Raw genomic sequence first — 24,200 nt, 5'->3', positions numbered from 1 at the left:
GATGAAATTTGGTATGTAGGTTCCTGAGTACTCATCTCAGATCGCTATTTAAAATGAACGATATCGGACTATAACCACGCCCACTTTTTCGATATCGAAAATTTCGAAAAACCGAAAAAGTGCGATAATTCATTACAAAAGACAGCTAAAGCGACGAAACTTGGTAGATGAGTTGAACTTTTGACGCGGAATAGAAAATTAGTAAAATTTTGGACAATGGGCGTGGCACCGCCCACTTTTAAAAGAAGGTAATTTAAAACTTTTGCAAGCTGTAATTTGGCAGTCGTTGAAGATATTATGATGAAATTTGGCAGGAACGTTACTCCTATTACTATATGTACGCTTAATAAAAATCAGCAAAATCGGAGAAGGACCACGCCCACTTTTAAAAAAAAATTTTTTTTTAAAGTAAAATTTTCACAAAAAATTTAATATCTTTACAGTATATAAGTAAATTATGTCAACATTCAACCCCAGCAATGATATGGTGCAACAAAATACAAAAATAAAAGAAAATTTCAAAATGGGCGTGGCTCCGCCCTTTTTCATTTAATTTGTCTAGGATACTTTTAACGCCATAAGTCGAACAAAAATTAACCAATCCTTTTGAAATTTGGTAGTGACATAGATTTTATGACATTAAATGTTTTCTGTGAAAATGGGCGAAATCGGATGATGCCACGCCCAGTTTTTATACACAGTCGTCCGTCTGTCCTTCCACATGGCCGTTAACACGATAACTTGAACAAAAATCGATATATCTTTAATGAACTTAGTTCACGTGCTTACTTGAACTCACTTTATCTTGGTATGAAAAATGAACGAAATCCGAATATGACCACGCCCACTTTTTCGATATCGAAAATTACGAAAAATGAAAAAATGCCATAATTCTATACCAAATACGAAAAAACGGATGAAACATGGTAAGGTAATTTGATTGTTTTATTGGCGCGAAATATAACTTTAGAAAAAACTCTATAAAATGGTTGTGACACCTACCATATTAAGTAGAAAAAATGAAAAAGTTCTGCAGGGCGAAATAAAAAACCCTTAAAATCTTGGCAGGTATTACATATATAAATAAATTAGCGGTATCCAACAGATGATGTTCTGGGTCACCCTGGTCCACATTTTGGTCGATATCTTGAAAACGCCTTCACACCACTTCCTTTTAAAACTCTCATTAATACCTTTAATTTGATACCCATATCGTACAAACTCATTCTAGAGTCACCCCTGGTCCACCTTTATGGCGATATCTCGAAAGTCCACCTATAGAACTAAGCCCCACTCCCTTTTAAAATGCTCATTAACCCCTTTCATTTGATACCCATATCGTGCAAACAAATTCTAGGGTCACACCTGCTTCACCTTTATGGCGATATCTCGAAACGGCGTCCACCTATGGAACTAAGGATTACTCCCTTTTAAAATACTCATTAACACCTTTCTTTTGATACCCATATTGTACAAACAAATTCTAGGGTCACCCCTGGTCCACCTTTATGGCGATATCTCGAAACGGCGTCCACCTATGGAACTAAGGATTACTCCCTTTTAAAATACTAATTAACACCTTTCTTTTGATACCCATATTGTACAAAAATTCTAGGGTCACCCCTGCTCCACCTTTATGCCGATATCTCGAAACGGTGTTCACCTATGGAACTGAGGATTACTCCCTTTTAAAATACTCATTATCACCTTTCTTTTGATACCCGTATTGTACAAACAAATTCTAGGGTCACCCCTGGTCCACCTTTATGGTGATATCTCGAAAATGCGACCACCTATACAACAACCACCACTCCCTTTTAAAACCCTCATTAATACCTTTAATTTGATACCCATATCGTACAAACATATTCTAGAGTCACACTTGGTCCACCTTTATGGCGATATCTCGAAACGGCGTCCACCTATGGAACTAAGGATTACTCCATTTTAAAATACTCATTAACACCTTTCATTTGATACCCATATCGTACAAACGCATTCTGGAGTCACCCCTGGTCCACCTTTATGGCGATATCTCGAAAAGGCGACCACCTATACAACAACCACCACTCCCTTTTAAAACCCTCATTAATACCTTTAATTTGATACCCATATCGTACAAACACATTCTAGAGTCACCCCTGGTCCACCTTTATGGCGATATTTCGAAACGGCGTCCACCTATAGAACTAAGGCCCACTCCCTTTTAAAATACTCATTAACACCATTCGTTTGATGCCCATATTGTACAAACAAATTCTGGGGTCACCCCTGGACCACCTTTGTGGCGATATCTCGAAACGGCGTCCACCTATGGAACTAAGGATTACTCCCTTTTAAAATACTCATTAACACCTTTCATTTGATACCCATATCGTACAAACGCATTCTAGAGTCAACCCTGATCCACCTTTATAGCTATATCCCTAAATGGCGTCCACCTATAGAACTATGGGCCACTACCTCATAAAATACTCTTTAATGCCTTTCATTTGATACACATTCCAGGGTTTCCCTCGGTTCATTTTCCTACATGGTTATTTTCCCTTATGTTGTCACCATAGCTCTCAACTGAGTATGTAATGTTCGGTTACACCCGAACTTAACCTTCCTTACTTGTTTAATATTATTTTCGTTTTTTTTTTTTCTTTTAGCATGGAGCTTGAAATGCTCTCTTTTTCATTTTTTAAACTTATTTTTTATATGGTTTTCGTCGGTTGAAAATGGCGGAATTTAAAAAATAACAAAACCGTGATAATCATTTGATTGTCATATGACAGTCAGTAGTGACAACATGATTAAATTGGATAAACTGTTCTGGCATACATAAAATTCCGTTGAGAATTATGTATCTGTCTCACATGCATAATGGTATCTGCTGTATGTTCTTTTGTTCTGTACCAGGTCACCGCCTTGATTTTAGTTTTGCTCACACAGACACAGTTTTGATTTTGGGGACCACTGGCCTACATGATTGTGCAATATTGTCAATGTCTGTTTTGTAATTTAAGCTGCAGACATTGGGGCTTTATCGGTAACCGTATCGGTAACCTTATAACAGCTGATTCGACCAACCTTATGAGAATCAATGCAATCGATTATTGGTGCCGCTAAGGTCGTAACCGTATCGTAACCAACCAATTGGTTTTTGGTTTACCGTCGTAACGATAAACAGCTGATTACTTTAGGGATACGATTACAGCGATACGACAAACGGCACCAATGACTACAGCTTTATTCCTTTATTTGCCGTTGTGTTTATTATATGTGACATTTCTATTGTCTTCCTTTTCTTATTGCGTTTTTCTTGCTGAGCAACTGAAGCTGCGTCGAAGTTCGGACAGCGGCTTTTGTAAGCACAGTGCTGTTTTATAGTTACTACTATAATTTTCAACAAAATACGCCAAAGCTGAATCCTTTAGTTTTATTTATGTATATAAGAATATGATACTAGAATGTATGCTAGTCAAATATCTAAATCTACAACGTGCATAAATAAAATTTTCGTTCTTCTGATACTAAATATATATTTTTAATCAATGCTTTATAATTGCTTTTTAATTCGCAGAAGCTCTTCAAAAAAGAAATATCGCCGCCACATCAATGAGAATGCTCTTGGTATTATACGCAGTACGCTTAACAGTGGCGGCTTTGGCCCTCAGCCGCCCAGCCTCAACAATGAGCTCGGCATACCACCGAATGCTGGCCCGATGAGTCAGTTAGCCGCTGGCTATGGACGCCCAATATCACATCCTGGTGGCGGTATGGGTGTGGCGGCAGCAGCTGCTGCTGTTACGGCAGCTACGAAGGAGCGGGGTATGTTCTCGCTTAGTCAGCTTAATATTGACTTGGAAGAAGGGCATAATAACAATGGTCGCATGGAACTGACGTGTTTATCAACAATACCCTCAGCAACAGGTCAAGGAGAGCAGTTTGCTGATTATAAGACGTACTCGGTTAAAGGTGAGTACAAACGTAACCAATCTTTATGAATGCGCATACATAGACAGTCATTTAAAAGAATTTCTTACTTTTTATACCTTTCATGAAAATGAAATGGTATATTAAGTTTGGCATGAATCTCAAAATTGTAAGTCCTTAAAGGAAAATAGATAGACCCACCATTAAGTATACCGAAATAATCAGGATGAAGAGCTGAGTTTATTTAGCCAAGTCCGTCTGTCTGTTTGTGTGCAAACTAGACCCCCAATTTTTGAGATATCTTGATAAAACTTGGTGAGCGGGTGTATTTAGGTGTCCGATTGGACATTTGTCGGAACTGGCCGGATCGGACCACTATAGCATATATCCTCCAAACAACCCATTTTTCGGAAAAAAGAGGATTTTTGTCATATTTTCCCCAATTTATCAGATTCAAACTTCGCCATATGCTTTCGTATATTGCACATATTGTTGTCTGAGAAAATGGATGAGATCGTTCGTATATATAGTATATATCCCCCACAACCGATTGTTCAGATAAGAAACTTGTCGTAATTACTGCCCCATTTTAAGAGCTAGATGCTTCAAATTTCAATGAATGCTTACGAATATAGCATATGTTATTGTATGCAAAAATCATAGAGATCGGTGGTATATATAGTATATATATGGTGGTATATATAGTATATATTGTAACGAATTTAGTGAAACTTCGCTTATTTTACACCTTCTGCAAACGTTCGAATCGCTAAACTGTTGAATAAATAACTCCAATATTCAATAATGCAAAATGGTCTTTATTAGACTACTTTGCAAGTACTTCACAATAACTCTTACTTCAGAACTAATTTCGTGTTTAAATCAAACTGATTAGTCATGCCTCAGCTTGTGCTGCTTTTATACTCTTCGGTTTCCTCGTTCACCCATTTCTCCTAAGATCTAGTAACTTCGTGAACTTGATGCTTTTTACCAGCTATATACACGTATATTTGTAATTTGTATCCATATGCGTGTGTATATGTGAGTACTACTTCTGCTGATGATGACATGCGTTTGTATCTCTCTGTTGCTTTGTATGTATGTGTGTAGATGTTGATTGATTTGTTTATGTACATACTGCTTAGTATCGGCTTAGTGATGGTAGTATCGCTTAGTTATAGTAATACTCGTCACACTGCCCTCTACCTAAGTCGGATCGTCCGATCAGACAAATTTCCTGAGGTAAACGCTACCAGCCTTTTCAAATTAACCACTTTCATTTTGGTGCGTGGTTTGCCAATGGTTTGTATGCGGTAAACTACATCATTGATCCGTTTTACAACTTTGTATGGACCTTCCCAATTACACTGAAATTTCGGGGACAAACCTCTTTTCCGTTGTGCGTTGTATAACAGCACCAAATCTCCTTCCCGAAATCCTTCCGAATTAATTGCTTTATCGTATCTGGCTTTCATCTTGTCAGTCATAATCCTCGTTCGTTGCCTTACAAGATCGTGTATTTCTCTCATCTCTTCTTCCAAGAAAACAATGGATTTCTTGGCATTTCTCTCCGCATCGGCATATATCCCAAACTTCAAATCAGCTGGCAGTCGAAGGTCGTTGCCAAAAATTAACTTTGCAAAAGTTTTGCCCGTTGTCTCATGCACTGCCGATCGGTAAGCCATCAAGAATAATGATATGTGTGTATCCCACTCTTTATGGTACTTGTCGACTACTTTCCTTAAGTGCTCCTCCAAGGTTCTACTGAATCGTTCCACCATACCATCGGACTGAGGATGCAAGGCAGTTGTCCGTGTTTTTCGAATGCCCAATGATTTACACATTTCTTGGAACACAGCTGATTCAAAATTCCTGCCTTGGTCAGAATGTAACTCCATTGGTACACCATACCTTGCAACCCAAGCGGTTGTAACCACTTCTGCTACTGTTTCCGCTTCTTGATTTGGATTGGGTATACCTCTGGCCATTTACTTAAATAATGCATAACCACCAGTACCTATTTGTTTCCGCGGTTGCTAGTAGGAAATGGACCTGCGACATCCATGGCGATTCTTTCAAATGGTGCACCTGAAATATACTGCTCCATCTGGCCATGACTTCGGGTTTTGGGCCCTTTGGCTCTGCTGCAAACCTCGCAGTTGACAATCCACTTAGTGACCGGCTGACGACAACCAACCCAATAGAATCTCTGCTAATCTTCTCGAGTGCCTTCCAAGACGACCTCTACTTGGGCCGTTATGTAGCTCACTGAGAGCTTCGGGAATCCTTTTCCTTGGAACAACTATCAGTTTCCTCTTACTTTGACCATCCCCACTCTCCCATTCTCGATGAAGGCAACCGGATATCAATTATAAACTGTTCCACTGTGCCCAGTATGATTTCGCAATGCGACTCTCTGCTGACATCTCTTCTCTGTTTGGTCTTTCGTTTCGTTCGAGCTCTTGTATAACATGTGACAGATCAGCATCTTCTAGCTGACACTTCCTTAGCTGTTCCTTGTCCAATTCATCTCTTCATGTTATAGTCATTAGCCGGGCATCTATAATATCTCCTTTAGCCTCGGCCTTTGAACAATGCCTGCATTCCAAACTACATGGTCTTCGTGGCATTCCCATGGGTAATACCTTTCCGATGCTCAATGGAAAAGTCATAGATTTGTAGCCGCTCGGTCTACCGTGCCAATTATCCTTCCAGATTACGGAACTGCAGAAGCCATTCCAACGCTGCGTGATCTGTACTGGCGCGGAATCGCTGGCCGTAGAGGTATTTGTGAAAATGTTTAATGCACTCTACCAATGCCAAGAGCTCTCTCCGTGTAACGCAATAGTTCCTCTCTGCTTTTCCAATTGATCCGCTGTAATAGGCAACTGCATTCTCCTGTCCATCGACCAGTTGTGATAAAACGCCTCCTATAGCATATCCGCTCGCATCTGTATCTAGAATAAACGTTGCTCCTGGAATCGGATATGCCAACATTGGGGCAGTGCGCAAACGCTCTTTCAATGTTTGGAAAGCCACTTCTTGCCCCTTCTTCCATTCAAAAGCTTTATTTTTTCTTATAAGCTGGTGGAGGCTATGTGCTACGCTGGCAAAGTTTAGTACAAACCGGCGGTAATATGTGCACAGCCCAAGGAAACTTCTTAACTCATGAAGATTCTGTGGTCTTGGCCAATCCATTACTGCTTCTATCTTTTCATTCACGGTGCAGATGCCTTCCGTTGTTACTTTATGACCCAAGTAACTAACTTGCTTCTTGAACAGAGAACACTTTTTGGCACTAAGTTTCAGACCAGCTCCAGCTGTTCTTTGGAAAACCTCCTCCAAGTTCTTCAGATGTTCTTCGAAGTTCTTTCCCAATACGATGATGTCGTCTGGGTACACTAAGCATGTTTTCTAATGTAGTCCTTTCAGTACCTGATCCATGGCTCTTTCAAAAGTGGCTGGTGCATTACATAGTCCAAAAGGCATTACTGTAAATTGCCAAAGACCATCACCGACACTGAAGACTGTTTTCTCTTTATCTTCCTCCTTCATTTCCACTTGCCAGTAGGCGCTTTTCAAGTCAAGTGTGGAAAACAATTTCGTACCAGATAGTGAGTCCAGATTTTCGTCAATTCTTGGCAATGGGTAGCTATCCTTTTTCGTAACGTCATTCAACTTCCGGTAGTCCACGCAAAACCTCATTTTTCCATCCTTCTTCTTTACAATTACTACCGCTCATTTCTTGTATGATTTGACTCACAACTTCCCGCTTCGCCATTGGAATCCGGCCTCGCATCTCCAGTGTCAATATGATGTTTCACAACGTTGGTGGGGCCTGGTTTGGAGCCATCTTGGTAAAATATGTTCGCGTTCTTTAGGAGCAGTGATAATCTTCCTCTAACCCCTCCGTCCATACTGTGATGTTATTTGAAAGATCAGTATTACTAGTTGAAACGTGTTCCTGGAGCTGTTCACAGTTAATAACTACTTCAACCTCTTGGCATCTTCCCAAAATAGCTCCTCTGGTCAGTTTGCGTGGTTTTGCAACTCTATTTGGTATATTTGTTTCCCGTGTTCGCTTCCGTATCGCCTGTCTAGAGCGCTCATCAATGTTTCATAGCTGTTCCGTTCGTACTCTGGAATTGTCTGTAAGATTTCAGCTGCAGGCCCTTTCAATGCCACGAACAGTGCAGCAACTTTATCTTCAGTATTCCAGTTGTTCACAGCTGCTGTCTTCTCGAGCTGTATCTTAAAGACCTGGAAAGGAACAGAACCGTCAAAAGAAGGAGTTTTTACCTTCGTATTACTTGTGGAAGCAGCCGGGCGATTAAGTTGCAACTCCTGGATACGTCCTCTCCATCCACCTCGGCCTCCATTTTTTCCTCAAACTGTATTATTTTCTCGTCCATAAGTGCATCGAGTTTTGATGATATGCGCGCCTCTTGTGCTTCGAGTTGTACTGTTATGCGTGTCTCTTGTTCTTTCAGTTGTGTTTCCATCTTGGTTGTTATACGAGTCTCCTACAATTCCAGTTGAGATGCCATATATGTCTTCTGTTCTTCGAGTTGAGATGACATTTCGGCTGATATTTGTGATGACATTTGCTTCAACACTGCTAGTATCGCGTTAGTGTCAACACTTGCCAATGGATTCTCTCCACCATTTTAGTCGCTGAATCTTCCACATCAGGATAAAAGACATACTCGTCCACATTAATTCCTTTCAACTCCATTACCTCTCATAGCCGTGCTTGAAGTTCGATCTTATGGTCAGTTGTATTCAATCCCCTGCTCTCCAACTCCTTTTTCAGTTGCTGGATCATTAATTCGCTTAACTTTGCCATGTCCAAGTCGTATTCGAAATCTTCGAAATTTATTCAACAATTTCTCTTCTGTCACCAATTGTAACGAACTTACTGAAATTCCGCTTATTTGCAACCTTCTACAAACGTTCGTATCGCTAAACTGTTGAATAAATAACTCCAACATTCAATAATGTAAAAATGGTCTTTATTACACTAATTTGATAGTACTTCACAAAAACACTTATACCAATAGCGTGCTTAAATCAAACTGAGTGCGGACTACTCAGCTTCTGCTGCTTTTATACTCTCTGCCCAAATGTCTAGACGTTTCTTCTTCTAGAACCCTCTACCTGGTCACAGCCATATGCGCGTGTGTTTGTAGTGTGTAACCATATGCGTGTGTATAGGTGAGCAAAGTAGTAGCTGATAATGACATGCGTTTGTGAGTATCTCTCTGTTGCCTTGTATGTATGTGTGTAGATGATGATTGATTCTTTTATGTACATACTGCTTAGTAACGGCTTAGCGATGGTAGTATCGCTTAGTTATACTAATATTCGTCACGATATATATATAGTATATATATATTTTTTCACAATTTCAGCCCCATTTTAACAGCTAAGAGTTTCAAATTCCACCAAATGCTTACGTTTATAGCATATGTTGTTGTCTGGAAAAATCATAAAGATCAGTGGTATATCTATATCTATATAAATCTTATATAATAAAGTCGCTAAATGCCATGTACGCACATAACTTCACACAGAATGCCCCGATTTTAAAACGGCTGTTTGCATTTGAAAGCTTAACTACGTGAGATAGTAAAGTCAATATAATTTGAAGGTATATATTATAGGGGCGTAGCAAATTGCCAAAATGTAGTAAAAAATCATAAAACTTTTGTTTACACAGCTATAACTCATAAACGGATGGATGGATTTAAAAAATTCTACTTTTCAGTAAAACTTTGAAACATTTACCTTCGTGCTGCATCAAAAAAAATATTTGATCCCCAAATCAGCCAAATTGTTTAAACAAAAGTAATATTTTTACAAAAAAAATGCGTGTGTGTGGTTGTTCGGTGTCAACTGTGCGCGCAAATTGCTTTTGAGTGAGGCAGGCGACACATACGTAGCATTAGCTGCGTTATTTAACTTCGGGAATACATTTATATAGTATGGATGTATGTATGTGTTTTCATATCATATCAGCTTGACATATGTATGTACATACATATTTATGCGTTTTTGCCAAGTTAATGCAACATAAATGGTTAACCCTTTCACTTCATCTTTTTTGTTTTTGGTTCTAAAAATCCAATTTAGTCAAATAACTTCCTTATTTGACCTCAATAGTCATAAGCAATCGCAAGTTTAATTTTTTTTTTCGAAATAGGTTTTTGAGCATGATGCCATATGGCATCAATTTCCTTAAGGGGAGAAAAAAGTTCCACAGTAAATATTTTTTTACAAGTGTTTATATTTATTCAAAAAGTATTTTCTATGTTTACATTTCAGTTTTTACATTAACAAGTAAATGGAATTATATAAAATGGAATTATATAAAAATTCAATTTAAAAACATAGGTAAATACATAAATAATATATAAATACATAAAAATAAATTAATTTTTTTGGGAAGTGTTCTTATTTTTTCAAAAAGTATTTTTTAAGTTTACATTTCAGTTTTTACATTAACAAACTTAAAGTAAAATGGAATTATATAAAAATTCAATTTAGAAACATATGTACATACATAAATAATATATAAAATATGTATACATACATACATAAAAAGTAAATAAATAAAAAAAATTCATTCAAAACTAAAAAACATATTATTGAAAAACTGCTACTTATACTAGATACTTACTTTCTTATTCTGTTACTTAACTTAACAACTGTGAAACGTTTTAAAGCAGTTTCGTGTTCCGTTGGGCATGCATAAGTGAACGTTGCATTTTGAACACATAAATCTCGAATATCCTGTACACTCCTTGATTTTACACCTCCGCTTTTCCACGGTATGCTCCGTCCAATGACGAAATCCATCATATCGTAGAGAAAGAGATGGAGCTGTTTCATATTGTTGTCTGGAAGTCGTTGGACTGCTTGTTGCTGATAAAGATGGACTACATTCATTATCCTCTATAACAGTTGATTTGGGACGCCCGCGCTTTCGTTGATACGTTTGCTGAGCTGATAGCGCCAGGAGACCATATGCGATGTCATTTCGGAATGCCAAAATATCCATCCACTCTTTCGATGCGATATGGTTGTTTTCACAGTCCATTTTGTCTTCTAACCAGGCATTACAAACCGCAAGGTCAATAAAATGATCAAAAACTTTGAGAGTCCATTTTCTAGAACGAATAGAAATTCGGTATATCGAGACTAGAAAGTCCATCTTATCTACGCCACCCATGTTTTTGTTGTACATAGCAACGATGTTTGGCTGCTGGATCTCAATTTTTTTTTTCTTCACTACAAAATCTTGGAACTTTATTTATACATTCCGTTCCATAAATAGCTGAGGCAAGTGTAACAACTCCTCCATCAAGCCATTTTAAAACAAAAATGTTGTTATTTCGTTCTATTCTGTAGTCACAACCGCCACGGCCTATTTTTTTAAGATCTTTTTCGGAAGAAAGAGGAGCTTTGCACATCCTATTGCCCCGAATTGTGCCAGTTGCCCAAATTCCCTGTTGCTGCAAAAATTTTATCAAATTCAGAGTTGTGAAATAATTATCAAAGTAAATTTTAAAATTTTTATTTTTAGGAATCGTCTTTGATAAATGAATAACTATGTCTGAACAAAAGCCCAGTTTTAAATCTCCTACAATTGTATTTTTCCCTTGATAAATCTCCAAATCATAGATCACACCTTTTGAGCTACAAAGACAAAAAATTTTTATTCCCCATTTAATGGGTTTCTTTGGCATATATTGTCGAAGCATAGTTTTTCCTTTGAATGGAACCATCATCTCATCAACGCAAAAATTTTCATCTTTAGGAATCGCATACAATTTTTTATAGAACACTTCTAATAGGGAGCGAATTCTGTGCAATTTATCATCTGAAGTCTGATCAAGAACAAATTTGAGGTTGTGACGCAGAAAATGAAATCTTACTCTTGACATACTTTCACGAAAACAGGGAATCTCCGTAGTTTTTGACCAATACATCTCTAATCGAGGGTAGCTAATTGTACCAATCATAATTTCGATCGCTAAAAATTTATAAAACTCTTCTTTTTTTAAACTAACTGATTTCCCATTGTTCAAAAGCGAGACCTGGTTCGTTGTATCAACCACTTTTTCAACGAAGTCCTCTGTGAAATACTCCAAAAAATATTCTACAGGTGTTTTAGGCATTTTTTTTGGAATATATTCCGTAAAACTTACATCTGGAACATGCCATGTCTCTTTTTTCCAACGGAGCACATTAATTTTTTTAAAAGGCCCATCAGAATCGTGATAATCTACACTTGCTGTACAAGCTGCCAGATTATCTTCTTCAAGATTTCCGACACTTATTTCGTAAGGCCCTGGTCGAGATAACTCTTCTTCTACGAAGCTTTGATTTCCTTCAAGAGCATCAATCAAATCTAATAACAAATCAGGTTCCTCCGAATCTTCTAAATCAGGGATATCAGACTCATCAAAGTTATTTAGAATTTTTTCTATTTCGGAATCTTTAATTTTTCTTGCCATTTTCGCAAAAGTAATCTTTACCATCAAGAGTTCAACTTATAACGACAAATGTTTCTGCCGAACTAAATGCGCCATTCTTGTGCATGCCAATGTTACATTTTTGTGTACCTCTAAACGAAATTGATGCCATATGGCATCAAGTAAAGTTTGAAAAATTTTACAAGGCTACAGAATTTTTTTAAAAAAATATTAATTATGCAAAAAGTTTCCACAATTCCTTAGTTATATTACTGCATTTAATTGCGTGGGAAAATATTTGACGTTTGGTAAAAAATGGGAATTTCTACAAGGATGTTTCCACGAAAGATTTTAGTGATGTGGTGGGCATCACCAAAAAAAAATTTTTTTTGCTCTAAACTGCTCAAAAAAATAAAACTAAGAAAACTGAATACCCCTAAGGGTTTAATAAAATGAATTTTCAATAAAAATATTTAATATTTGAGTCGGTCTTGGTTCCACAGCGCCTCAAAGTTAACTGTTGCCATATGGCATCAATTTCGCGAAAGGGTTAAGAATGCAAACATCTCTTGAAAAATATTGAGCATTTACTTAAAATTCTTAAACAAGAGTTTTATTTTTTGGTATTTTTGCATGTATACGCTAATATTTGTGCACTAAGGCAATTTAATTCTTCAATATATTTTTTATGCTAAGGTAATCCTGGGATGTGTTTGTACAATATGGCTATCAAATGGAAGCCGTTTATGAGTACTTTGATAAGGGGAATCTTTCGTACCCCTGTGTGACTAGGGTCTCGAGATATAGGCCAAAACGTGGACCCGGGTACTCCTAGAGGGAGTTTATACAATATGGATATCAAAAGAATGCTGTTGATAAGTGCTTTAGTAAAGGACAGTTTTCATACCTATTGGTGGCTATGGTCTCGAGATATATGCCAAAACGTGGGCCCGGATACTCCTAGAATGTTAGTGTAATATGGATATCAAATGAAAGCTCTTGCTGAGAGCTTTAAAATCATTTTCATTGTGATATTCGATTTAGTCGCATCGACCTGGAAAAACTGATAAATATGCATGCGAAGCCGAAATAAAGCATGAATTAATAATACCCACATACCTATTTACATATGTAATATTCGATTTGCCTGAAATTTGGCATATAAATTTGCCTATATTATTATTTACGATCCTTTTTTCCGAGATACCAGAGACGGACTGGGACTGGGATTAGGACTAGGACTGGGACTGAGACTCGGAGTGGGACTGGGACTCAGAATGGGACTGGAATAAAATAGATACCACCCTCTAGGACTGGCAATAAGGGATGAAGAAGAATGAGAAGAACTTGAGAGAAGAGAAAAGAGGGAAGGAGAAGGATACTGAGAAAGAGATAGAGTGAGACGAATATAGAGATAGAGTGAGACGAAGATAGAGATAGATGAAGCGAAAAAGGCGGAGGGAGGAGTGAATAAAAGGATTAAGAAAAGGTGTAGAGGGGGGAGGGCAGAGTTACACGGAACTAGCTTCTTAAAATATAAGCAGATAGACCAAATTTAGGGCAGAACAATGTCTTCCGGGGCTGCTAGTATACTATATACCTCATACAACCGATTGAGAGAGGTTGCCTTTACTATAAAGAATGCTTTGAAGAAAAAATAACGAAATCATTTAAGGACCACGCCCACTTGTATATAAAAGATTTCTAAAAGAATCGTGGACGAATAAAATAAGCTATATCTTTGCAAAAAAGAGCTTTATATCAATGGTGTTTCATTTCCCAAGTGGATTTACAACAATAAGTAGGAAAAACTTCAAATTTAAAAAAACGGGCGTGGCACCGCCCCTTTTATGACTAAGCAATTTTCTATGTTTCGGGAGCCACAACTCGAAGAAAAATTAACGGATCGTAATAAAATTTAGTACACAAATTTTCCCTATAGCAGGAAACATTTCCAGAAAAAGTTGACAAGATCGGTTAAAGACCACGCCCACTTTTATATAAAAGATTTTTAAAAGGGTCGTACACGAAAACAATAAGCTATATCTTAGCGAAAAAGAGCTTTGTATCAATAGAATTTTATTTTCTAAATTGAATAATAAAATTAAATTGGAAAATACTAAAATTTTTGAAAATGGGTGTGGCACCGCCCTTTTTATGACTAAGCAATTTTATTTGTTTCGGGGCCATAACTCGAAGAAAAATTAACATATTGTAATGGAATTGTGTACACATATTTTCCTTATAGTAGAACATATTTCTATTAAAAATGGACGAGATCGGTTAAAGACCACGGCAACTTAGATATAAAACAAGTTTAAAAAGGTCGTAGACCAGAATAATAAGCTATAACTTAGCAAAAAATAGTTTGGAATCAATGATATTTCACTTATCAAGTTTTACTGTAAGAGGGAATGGGGAGAAATTTGTTTTTTTAAACGGGCGGTGCCACGTGTTATGTAGAAAAGTAATTTATCTGAAATGAAATATACAATTGAAGCTCACGCTGAGTATATAATGTTCGGTTACACCCGAACTTAGACACCTGTACTTGTTTTTTAGAAATTCAAAGTACTAAAGTAGGGTCAGTTTTCAGGACTTTGATATCAATAGAAGAGCTTAAACAATTTTTTTTTTTATTTTCGTGCTTTGCGCTAAAATATATGTAAGGTAATAAAGTAACGTGTCATAGATATATTACCGATTGTTTGATGGTTATAATTTCTAGCATTTTTTTGAAAAACATTGGGTGTAGTCGCTAAAGAATATTCCTCAGATCTTCATATATATTGTACCAAGAACAATTTGCAAAGCGATTTACGACATGTAAAACCTTTAAATTTTCTTCTCTCAACAATAGGCGGGCATGGCGCAATCAAAATCTTTTTCGACGCTGATAATTGTGATATAAGGAAGTATATATCCTTCTCGATACCGTTATGTCATTACGTGCTACCGTTGTCCAGTTAACGTCATTGTACCCTTGTATGAACAATATTTAACATATTAAAGCAAAATTTGATTTCGTCAAATACGTAAGCTTGAACCTGCACTTTTTAAAAATATTGGCGTTTTTGATATTACAAATAAAAATAATCTTCGCGGATTAATGCGTGTATAAATTTTGCCTTACATAGGGTGCTTTTAGCAAACACAACTGGTGATCAGTCGTTGTTTTCTATTCATTGTTGGCTGAATGTGTACAAGAATTTTGTTTTACGTACACGCTAAAGGCTTATAATGTCCTTTTGCCATAAATATGTAGAAAATTATTTACACTAATGGAAAAAGCCAACCATCACAACAAAAACAAAAAAATTTATAATAACAAGTAAGGAAGTCTAAGTGAAACCGAACATTGCATACCCAGCTGTATATTTGAAATGCTGTTGTTTTTTGTTTTTGTGTGCTTAATAGTGTTAAAAGGCTGCGCAAAAATACATATACATATGGTTCTATTCTGAACTAATTTTTCTTCGAGTTATGGCTCCCGAAACATAGAAAATTGATTAGTCATAAAAGGGGCGGTGCCACGCCCATTTTTTAAAATTTGAAGTTTTTCCTAATTATTGTTATAAATCTACTTGGGAAATGAAATACCATTGATATAAAGCTCTTTTTTGCAAAGATTATACCTTATTTTATGCGGCCACGACCCTTTTAAAAATCTTTTATATAAAAGTGGGCGTGGTCCTTAACCGATTTCATTCATTTTTCTTCAAAGCATTCCTTATAGCAAAGGCAACCTCTCTGCCGAATTTTGTTACGATATGTTTGACGATTTTTGATTTATGATTAATATTATTTGTAAAATTGATTTTATCGCAAGTGGGCGGTGCCACGCCTCAATATCAGTCCACACAGCAAATTTCAACATTCTAAGCGTATTATTTACTAAATAATCAGGTTTTTTGTGTTTTCCAAAATGTTATATATATAAAAAGCCGGCCGCCGTGTTGTGATGGTAGCGCGCACACCGACGATCCTGAGTTCACGCCCCGGGCAAAGCAACACCAAAAATTTTTTAAACAAGATTTTTCAATTAGAATACAATTTTTCTAAGCGGGGTTGCCCCTCGCCAGTGCTTGGCAAGCACTCAGAGTGTATTTCTGCCATGAAAAACTCTCAGTGAAAACTCATCTGCCTTGCATGCCGTTCGTAGTCGGCATGAAACAAGTAGGTCCCGTCCCGCCAATTTGTAGGATAAATTAAAAGGAGCACGACGCAAATTGAAAGAGAAGCTCGGCCTAAAATCTCTTCGGGAGTTATCGCGCCTTACATTTATTTTTATATTTAATAAAAAGTGGGCGTGGTTATCATCCGAATTCGCTCATTTTCAATACCAATATATTCTGGGTCCAGATAAGCTCGTGTACCAAATTTGGGGAAGATATCTCAATATTTACACAAGTTATCCTGTTAACGGACAGACGGGCGGACGGGCGGGCAGACATGGCTCAATCAAATTTTTTTTCGATACTGATGATTTTGGTATATGGAAGTTTATATCTATCTCGATTCCTTTATACCTGTACAACCAACCGTTATCCAATCAAAGTTATAATACCCTGTGTACAAGTACAGCTGGGTATAAAAACAAGAAAAATATATAAAATATTGGAACGAATTTACTTGCAAATCCTCTTATTTGCAATCCTCTGCTAAGTTCGAATCACTAAACTGTTGAATAAATAACTTCAATTTGTAATAATGCAAAATGGCCTTTATTAAAGTACTTCACAATAACACTCAAACTGTGCAACGAATAGCTCGCTTAATAACCAAACTGATTGATAGCTCAAATGAAACTCTTTCAAAATAATACTGCTTTTGCTCGCTAGATATCGTCTTAATCGAAACTGCTTGACAACTTAAATCAAACTGAATTCCAGCGCCTCTACAATTGTCGCCTTTTACACTCTTTGATTTCAACCTTCGCATCTTCTAGGCGCTTCCAGAATCTACTAGTCCAGCAGCTCTCAAACTTCTCAGCTGTAACTACAATTGCACAATTTTATATATCTTCTAGGCGCTTCCAGAATCTACTAGTCCAGCAGCTCTCAAACTTCTCAGCTGTAACTACAATTGCACAATTTTATAGTTTTTCTCATTGCATACTTATAGGAGTATCTCAGATATATGCATGTGTTTGTGCATTGAGTATGCAAGGCAGTTGTCCGTGTTTTTCGAATGCCCAATGATTTACACATTTCTTGGAACACAGCTGATTAAAAATTCCTGCCTTGGTCAGAATGTAACTCCATTGGTACACCATACCTTGCAACCCATTCGTTTTTAACCACTTCTGTTACTGTTCCTGCTTCTTGGTTTGGGATTGGGTATACCTGTGGCCATTTACTGAAATAATCCATAACCACCAGTACGTACTTGTTTCCGCGGTTGATAGTAGGAAATGGACCTGCGACGTCCATAGCGATCCTTTCAAATGGTGCACCTGAATTATACTGCTTCATCTGGCCATGACTTCGTGTTTTGGGCCCTTTCGCTCTGTTGCATACCTCGCAGTTGGCAATCCACTCGGTGACCGACTCACAGCAACCAACCCAATAGAATCTCTGCTTAATTTTCTCGAGCGTCTTCGTGATTCCAAGATGACCTCCACTTGGACCATTATGCAGCTCGTTGAGCACGTCAGGAATCTTCTTTCTGGGAACAACTATCAGTTTCGTCTTGCATTTACCATCCTCACTTTCCCATACTCGATGAAGGCAACCGGATATCAATTCTAAACTGTTCCACTGTGCCCAATATGACTTCGCAATGGGACTCTCTGCTGACATCTCTTCTCTCTTTGGTCTTTCGTTTCGTTCGAGCCCTTGCATAACACGTGACAGATCTGTATCTTCTAGCTGACAATTTCTTAGCTGTTCCTTATCCCATTCATCTGTACATGTTATAGTCATTAGCTGAACATCTATAATGTCTTCTTTAGCCTGGGCCTTTGTACAGTGCTTGCATTCCAAACTACATGGTCTTCGTGACATTTCATCAGCATTTCCATGGGTGCTACATTTTCGATGCTCAATGGGAAAGTCATAGCTTTGTAGTCGCTCGATCCACCGTGCCAATTGTCCTTCCGGATTACGGAACTGCAGAAGCCATTTCAACGCTGCGTGATCTGTCCTGACGCGGAATCGCTGGGCGTAGAGGTATTTGTGAAAATGTTTGATGCACTCTACCAATGCCAACAGCTCTCTCCGTGTAACGCAATAGTTCCTCTCTGGTTTTCCAATTGAACGGCTGTAATATGCAACTACCTTCTCCTGCCCATCGACCAGTTGTGATAAAACGCCTCCTATAGCATATCCGCTCGCATCTATATCTAGAATAAACGTTGCTCCTGGAATCGGATATGCCAACATTGGGGCAGTGCACAAACGCTCTTTCAATGCTAAGCTACTAATGGAAAGCTACTTCTTGCTCCTTCTTCCATTCAAAAGCTTTATTTTTCCTTGTTAGCTCGTGGAGACTATGGGCTACGCTGGCAAAATTTGGTACAAATCAGCGGTAATATTTGCATAGCCCAAGGAAACTTCTCAATTCATGCAGATTCTGTGGTATTGGCCAATCCCTTACTGCCTCTATCTTTTCATTCGCTGTACGGATACCTTCTGTCGTTACCTTGTGACCCAAATAATTTACTTCCTTTTTAAACAGCGCACACTTTTTGGGACTTAACTTCAGACCAGCGCCAGCTATTCTCTGGAAAACTTCATCTAAGTTTTTAAGATGTTCATCAAAGTTCTTGCCCAATACGATGATGTCGTCCAGGTACACCAAACATGTTTTCCAATGTATTGAAAGGAATACCTGATCCATGGGTCTATCGAAAGTAGCTGGTACATTACATAGTCCAAAGGGCATTACTGTAAATTGCCAAAGACCATCTCCAACACTGAAGGCTGTTTTCTCTTTGTCTTCCTCCTTCACCTCCACTTGCCAGTACCCGCTTTTCCAGTCCAGTGTGGAAAACCATTTCGTACCAGAGAGCGAGTCCAGAGTGTCGTCAATTCCTGGCAATGGGTAGCTATCCTTTCTCGTAACATTATTCAACTTCCGGTAGTCCACGTAAAACCTCATTTTTCCATCCTTCTTCTTTACAAGTACTACCGGTGAGCTCCATGGACTAGCTGATGGTACGATGACGCCGCTGTCGCTCATTTCTTGTATGATTTGACTCACAACTTCCCGCTTCACCAGTGGAACACTACGTGGAGCTTGACGCATCGGCCTCGCATCTCCAGTGTCAATTTGATGTTTCACAATGTTGGTGCGGCCTGGTTTGGAACCATCCTGGTCAAATATGTTCGCGTACTTTAGGAGCAGTTGTTTTGCCTTACTTTAATAGGCTTCCTCTAGCCCTTGCGTCCATGCCGTGATGTCGTTTGAAAGATCAGTATTATTAGATGAAACGTGTTCCTGGAGCTGTTCACAGTTAATAACTACTTCCGCATCTTGGCATCTTCCCAAAATAGCTCCTTTGGTCAAATTGAATGGTGACTTGAACTCATTGAGTACTCTTACCGGAATACGTCCATCTTGTTTTGTCATAGCCAGGCTTTTTCCTACAAGTATGTTCAGTGCTGATTTATTTGCTGCTTCGACAACCCACAATTTGTTTGTCCCACAATCTCCATCAACGTTTGCCCAGATGACTGCTTCTGATTTTGGTGGTATTTGCTGACTCTCTTCCACCAGCACTCGTTTACTGCTGTAGCATCTCTCGTAGCCGAAATTAAGTGGCACATCCATGTTCCTATATCGCATCGTCTTGATTTACATGTCGATCTTGATGCCCTGGCCGATTAAAAAGTCTACTCCAATTATGATTTCATCAACAATCTCTGCCACTATAAAATTGTGTACTACCGTGACATTCCCAATTGCGACTTCACATGATACTTCTCCTAGAACCGTGCTGTCTTCTCCAGTGGCTGTACGCAATCTTGCTCCATGCAATGGTCTTATCTTCTTGTTGACTAAATCCGCTCGAATGATGGAATGAGATGCACCCGTATCTACAGTCAGTAAGCGTTCCTTTCCATCCACATGTCCTCCGACAGTAAGATTATTTGACCTTCTTCCAATTTGTGAGATAGGGATTATGGGGCATTCAATTGAGGGAGCCAGCTGTCGCCCCTTGCAGCTGACTCGCTTTAGTTTAACGATTGAGTGGACTTGGAGATTTGCTCATCTCCTTCAGCTCTGCGTTTACGGCCACCCACATTGTTGGAGCTATTGGGACCGCTGCTGCAATGTCGTGCAATATGACCTGGGTTGCCGCACTTGAAACATTTAATAACTCCGGCATTTTTCTGTTGTGATCCTTTCAGTGCTTCCAAAATTGTGTCGCTGTTGTAGGTTTTATCACTACCGACCAAGAGTACACCTGAAGGCTTTTCACTTCATTTGTACTAAAAGTATACTCGTCTGGAGGCTTTATCACTCCATTCGACCGCAGAGGTTGGCCGAGGGCTTTATCACCTCAGTCACCTCTTATAGAGCAAGGAAATCAGCCTAGGAGTAGAAAAGTAGGATTTTATTGAATAAATAATTTTGTATAACGTTTTGTATCGAACAAAACAGAGTTATTCTTTCAGGAGGACCGTTAGGAATTTCTACTTCCAGGAACCCTGGACGGACTGAGACCAACCCCGGCAAAGTCAAGGAAAAGTCCGTCACATTTTTCTGGTCTTTCCACTTCCACACGATGAGCTTTGTATGCTGGTTTACTCAATAGTGAGGCCGTTTCCTGAGTCAATGCATGTGATACCGTTTCAGCAAATGTCAGCTTTGGGTTTGCGTATGTAGCTCGCTTCGTTTCCACGTCCCGTATGCCATTTATAAAACTCTGGATTTTTACCCTCTCGGTGTATTCCACGGATGCGTCCGCATTTGCGAGATGAGCCAACCTTTCAACATCCGAGGCAAACTCCTGCAAAGTCTCATTAGCTCTTTGGTGACGGTTTTGCAACTCAATTTGGAATATCTGTTTCCTATGCTCGCTTCCATAACGTCTCTAGACAGCGGCCATCAATGCTTCATATTTGTTCCGCTATCTTTCGGGAATCATCTGTAGGATTTCGGCTGCTGGCCCTTTCAATGCCACGAACAGAGCTGCAACTATATCTTCAGCATTCCAGTTGTTCGCTGCCGACGTCTTCTCAAATTGGAGCTTAAATACCTGAAATGGAACAGAACCATCAAACGTTGGGAATTTTACCTTCAGAGTAGACGTTGAAGTGATTGGACGGTTCAATTGTAACTCCTGAATCCGATCTTTCAAAGCATCCATCTCGGCCTCCACTTTATTTTGTCGTTCACTAACAGCCTCCAGCTGCGATGAGAATTTTGTTTCCTGTGCCTCCAGCTTTGTTGAGATACGCTCTTCTTGTGCTTCGAGCTGTAATATTATGAGTGCCTCTTGTTCTTTTAATTTTTCTGCAATTTGTGACGCCATGTATGTTTTCTGTTCTTCCAATTGTGTTTCCATCTTCGATGTTATACGGTTCTCCTGCGATTCCATCTGTGATGACATATACGTTTTCTGTTCTTCTAGTTGAGATGCCAGTTGAGATGTTATATCTGTCTTTTGCGATTCCAGTTGAGAAGCCACTGTCGATGTTTGAGCAGATATTGCAGCCAAAATCATGTTCAAGTCTGTGCTCGTAACTGTCTGCGTAACTGTCTCTTCAATTTTTGTTGTTTCCTCGCCTTCAAGATGAAAGTCATACTCTTCCACGTCAATTCCTTCTAATTCCATTGCCTCTTGTAGTCGTGCCTGAAGTTCGAGTTTAATGCCGGTTGTATTCAATCCACGGCTCTCCAACTCCTTGAGTTGCTGGATCATCAATTCACTGAACTTTGCCATGTCCTTGTTGCCCTATGGAATCTATTCAACAATTCCTCTTCTGACACCAATTGTAACGAATTTACTTGCAAATCCTCTTATTTGCAATCCTCTGCTACGTTCGAATCACTAAACTGTTGAATAAATAACTTCAATTTGTAGTAATGCAAAATGGCCTTTATTAAAGTACTTCACAATAACACTCAAACTGTGCAACGAATAGCTCGTTTAATAACCAAACGGATTGATAGCTCAAATGAAACTCTTTCAAAATAATACTGCTATTGCTCGCTAGATATCGTCTTAATCGAAACTGCTTGACAACTCAAATCAAACTGAATTCCAGCGCCTCTGCAATTGTCGCCTTTTATACTCTTTGATTTCAACCTTCGCATCTTCTAGGCGCTTCCAGAATCTACTAGTCCAGCAGCTCTCAAACTTCTCAGCTGTAACTACAATTGCACAATTTTATACATCTTCTAGGCGCTTCCAGAATCTACTAGTCCAGCAGCTCTCTAACTTCTCAGCTGTAACTACAATTGCACAATTTTATAGTTCTTCTCATTACATACCTATAGGAGTATCTCAGACATATGCATGTGTTTGTGCATTGACTCTCCGCTGCTCGTATACGTACATGGTACATATGTGTAGACGCAATTATTGTTTCGTTTATGTAGATACATAATGATTGATCTATGGATGTGAATTCACGTCCCTGCTTAGCATCGGCTTAGAGATGGCAGCACTCCTTAGTTTTGCTAATATTCGTAACAATATGTTGTAGGTTCCACTATTTTCATTGGCAGAAATTATAAATGTAAATATGTATATAGTATGAAGTTCCATAAGTATAACGAAAAAACGGAAAAATGGAAAAAGTTTTACATTTCACAACTCATAAATTATTTATTTCGCAAGTTGTTAATTCAAAAAAAGGTATTTAGAGTTGAACTGTCAACTGCTTTATGTTAAACCATCACAACTTATGGCTATCAAGCATCATCACTATGAGCTGTCAAGTGAGATTATTAAACAAAAGTTTCACTTTTGTTTCATATTCGTTACAGCAAACAATATCAAAGTTTTTAATGCCTCACATTCAATCACTGAATTGTGTGGGCTTACATTTCTTTTACTCGGCTGACTTCTTCAGGAAATGTCTAGATTTTGGGTCACAAATCGAAACTACTTTTAAATGTTTTGTCTTTTTCCCGCAGAGCTTTTCCTCAGCTGAGAAAAATTTTTTTTTTATGTGAACGAAGCTGTTTGTTTAATCCGTGTTTATTTTGTTGACATTTCGATATTGGGTTTATTTTACATATGTTTGACGCTGGTAGTTTGTCCTTTTTATCCAAACTTTTTTCGTTAAAATAAAAATTAAATGACTTGCCGTTCTTCAAGTGGACCTTAGGGCTCTAAGTATATATGTACAACAAAGCACAGGTATATATATTGTAACGAATTTCGGGAAACTCCGCTAATTTTACACCCTCTACTAACGTTCGTATCGCTAAATTGTTGAATAAACAACTCCAATATTTAATACTGCAAAATGGTCTTTATTAGACTACTTTGAAAATACTTCACAATAACGCTTATACTTCGCAACTGATAGCATGCATAAATCAAACTGATTACGGACTATTAAGCTTCTGCTGCTTTTATACTCTCTGCCCAAATGTCTAGACGTTTCTTCTTCTAGAATGCTCTACCTGGTCACCAGCCATACGCGCGTGTATTTGCAGTGTGTAACCATATGCGTGTGTATATGTGAGCGAAGTAATAGCTGATGATGACATGCGTTTGTGAATATCTCTCTGCTGCTTGTATGTATGTGTGTACATGATGATTAATTTGTTTACGTACATAAAAGTGTGGCAGCTTGCTCTATTGTTGTTGTGGCTTTATTTACTTAGTATCATCTTAGT

The 24,200-nt window shown here is 38.2% G+C and overlaps 1 protein-coding gene across 1 annotated transcript in view; it reads left to right on the top strand.

The window, feature by feature from the left end:
- beat-VII (beaten path VII) overlaps positions 1-24,200 on the top strand; it is a 599,011-nt gene that overhangs the window by 566,208 nt on the left and 8,603 nt on the right. The window contains exon 8 of the mRNA XM_067760324.1: positions 3,569-3,963. Within this exon, the coding sequence (XP_067616425.1) occupies positions 3,569-3,963 (395 nt within the window). The remainder of the gene's footprint in view (positions 1-3,568; positions 3,964-24,200) is intronic.

This window comes from Eurosta solidaginis, chromosome 1 (assembly GCF_040869045.1).
Source record: "Eurosta solidaginis isolate ZX-2024a chromosome 1, ASM4086904v1, whole genome shotgun sequence".
NCBI lineage: Eukaryota > Metazoa > Arthropoda > Insecta > Diptera > Tephritidae > Eurosta > Eurosta solidaginis.
The sequence above is the reverse complement of the archived record's forward strand: the minus strand, read 5'-3'. Positions and strand labels throughout refer to the sequence as shown.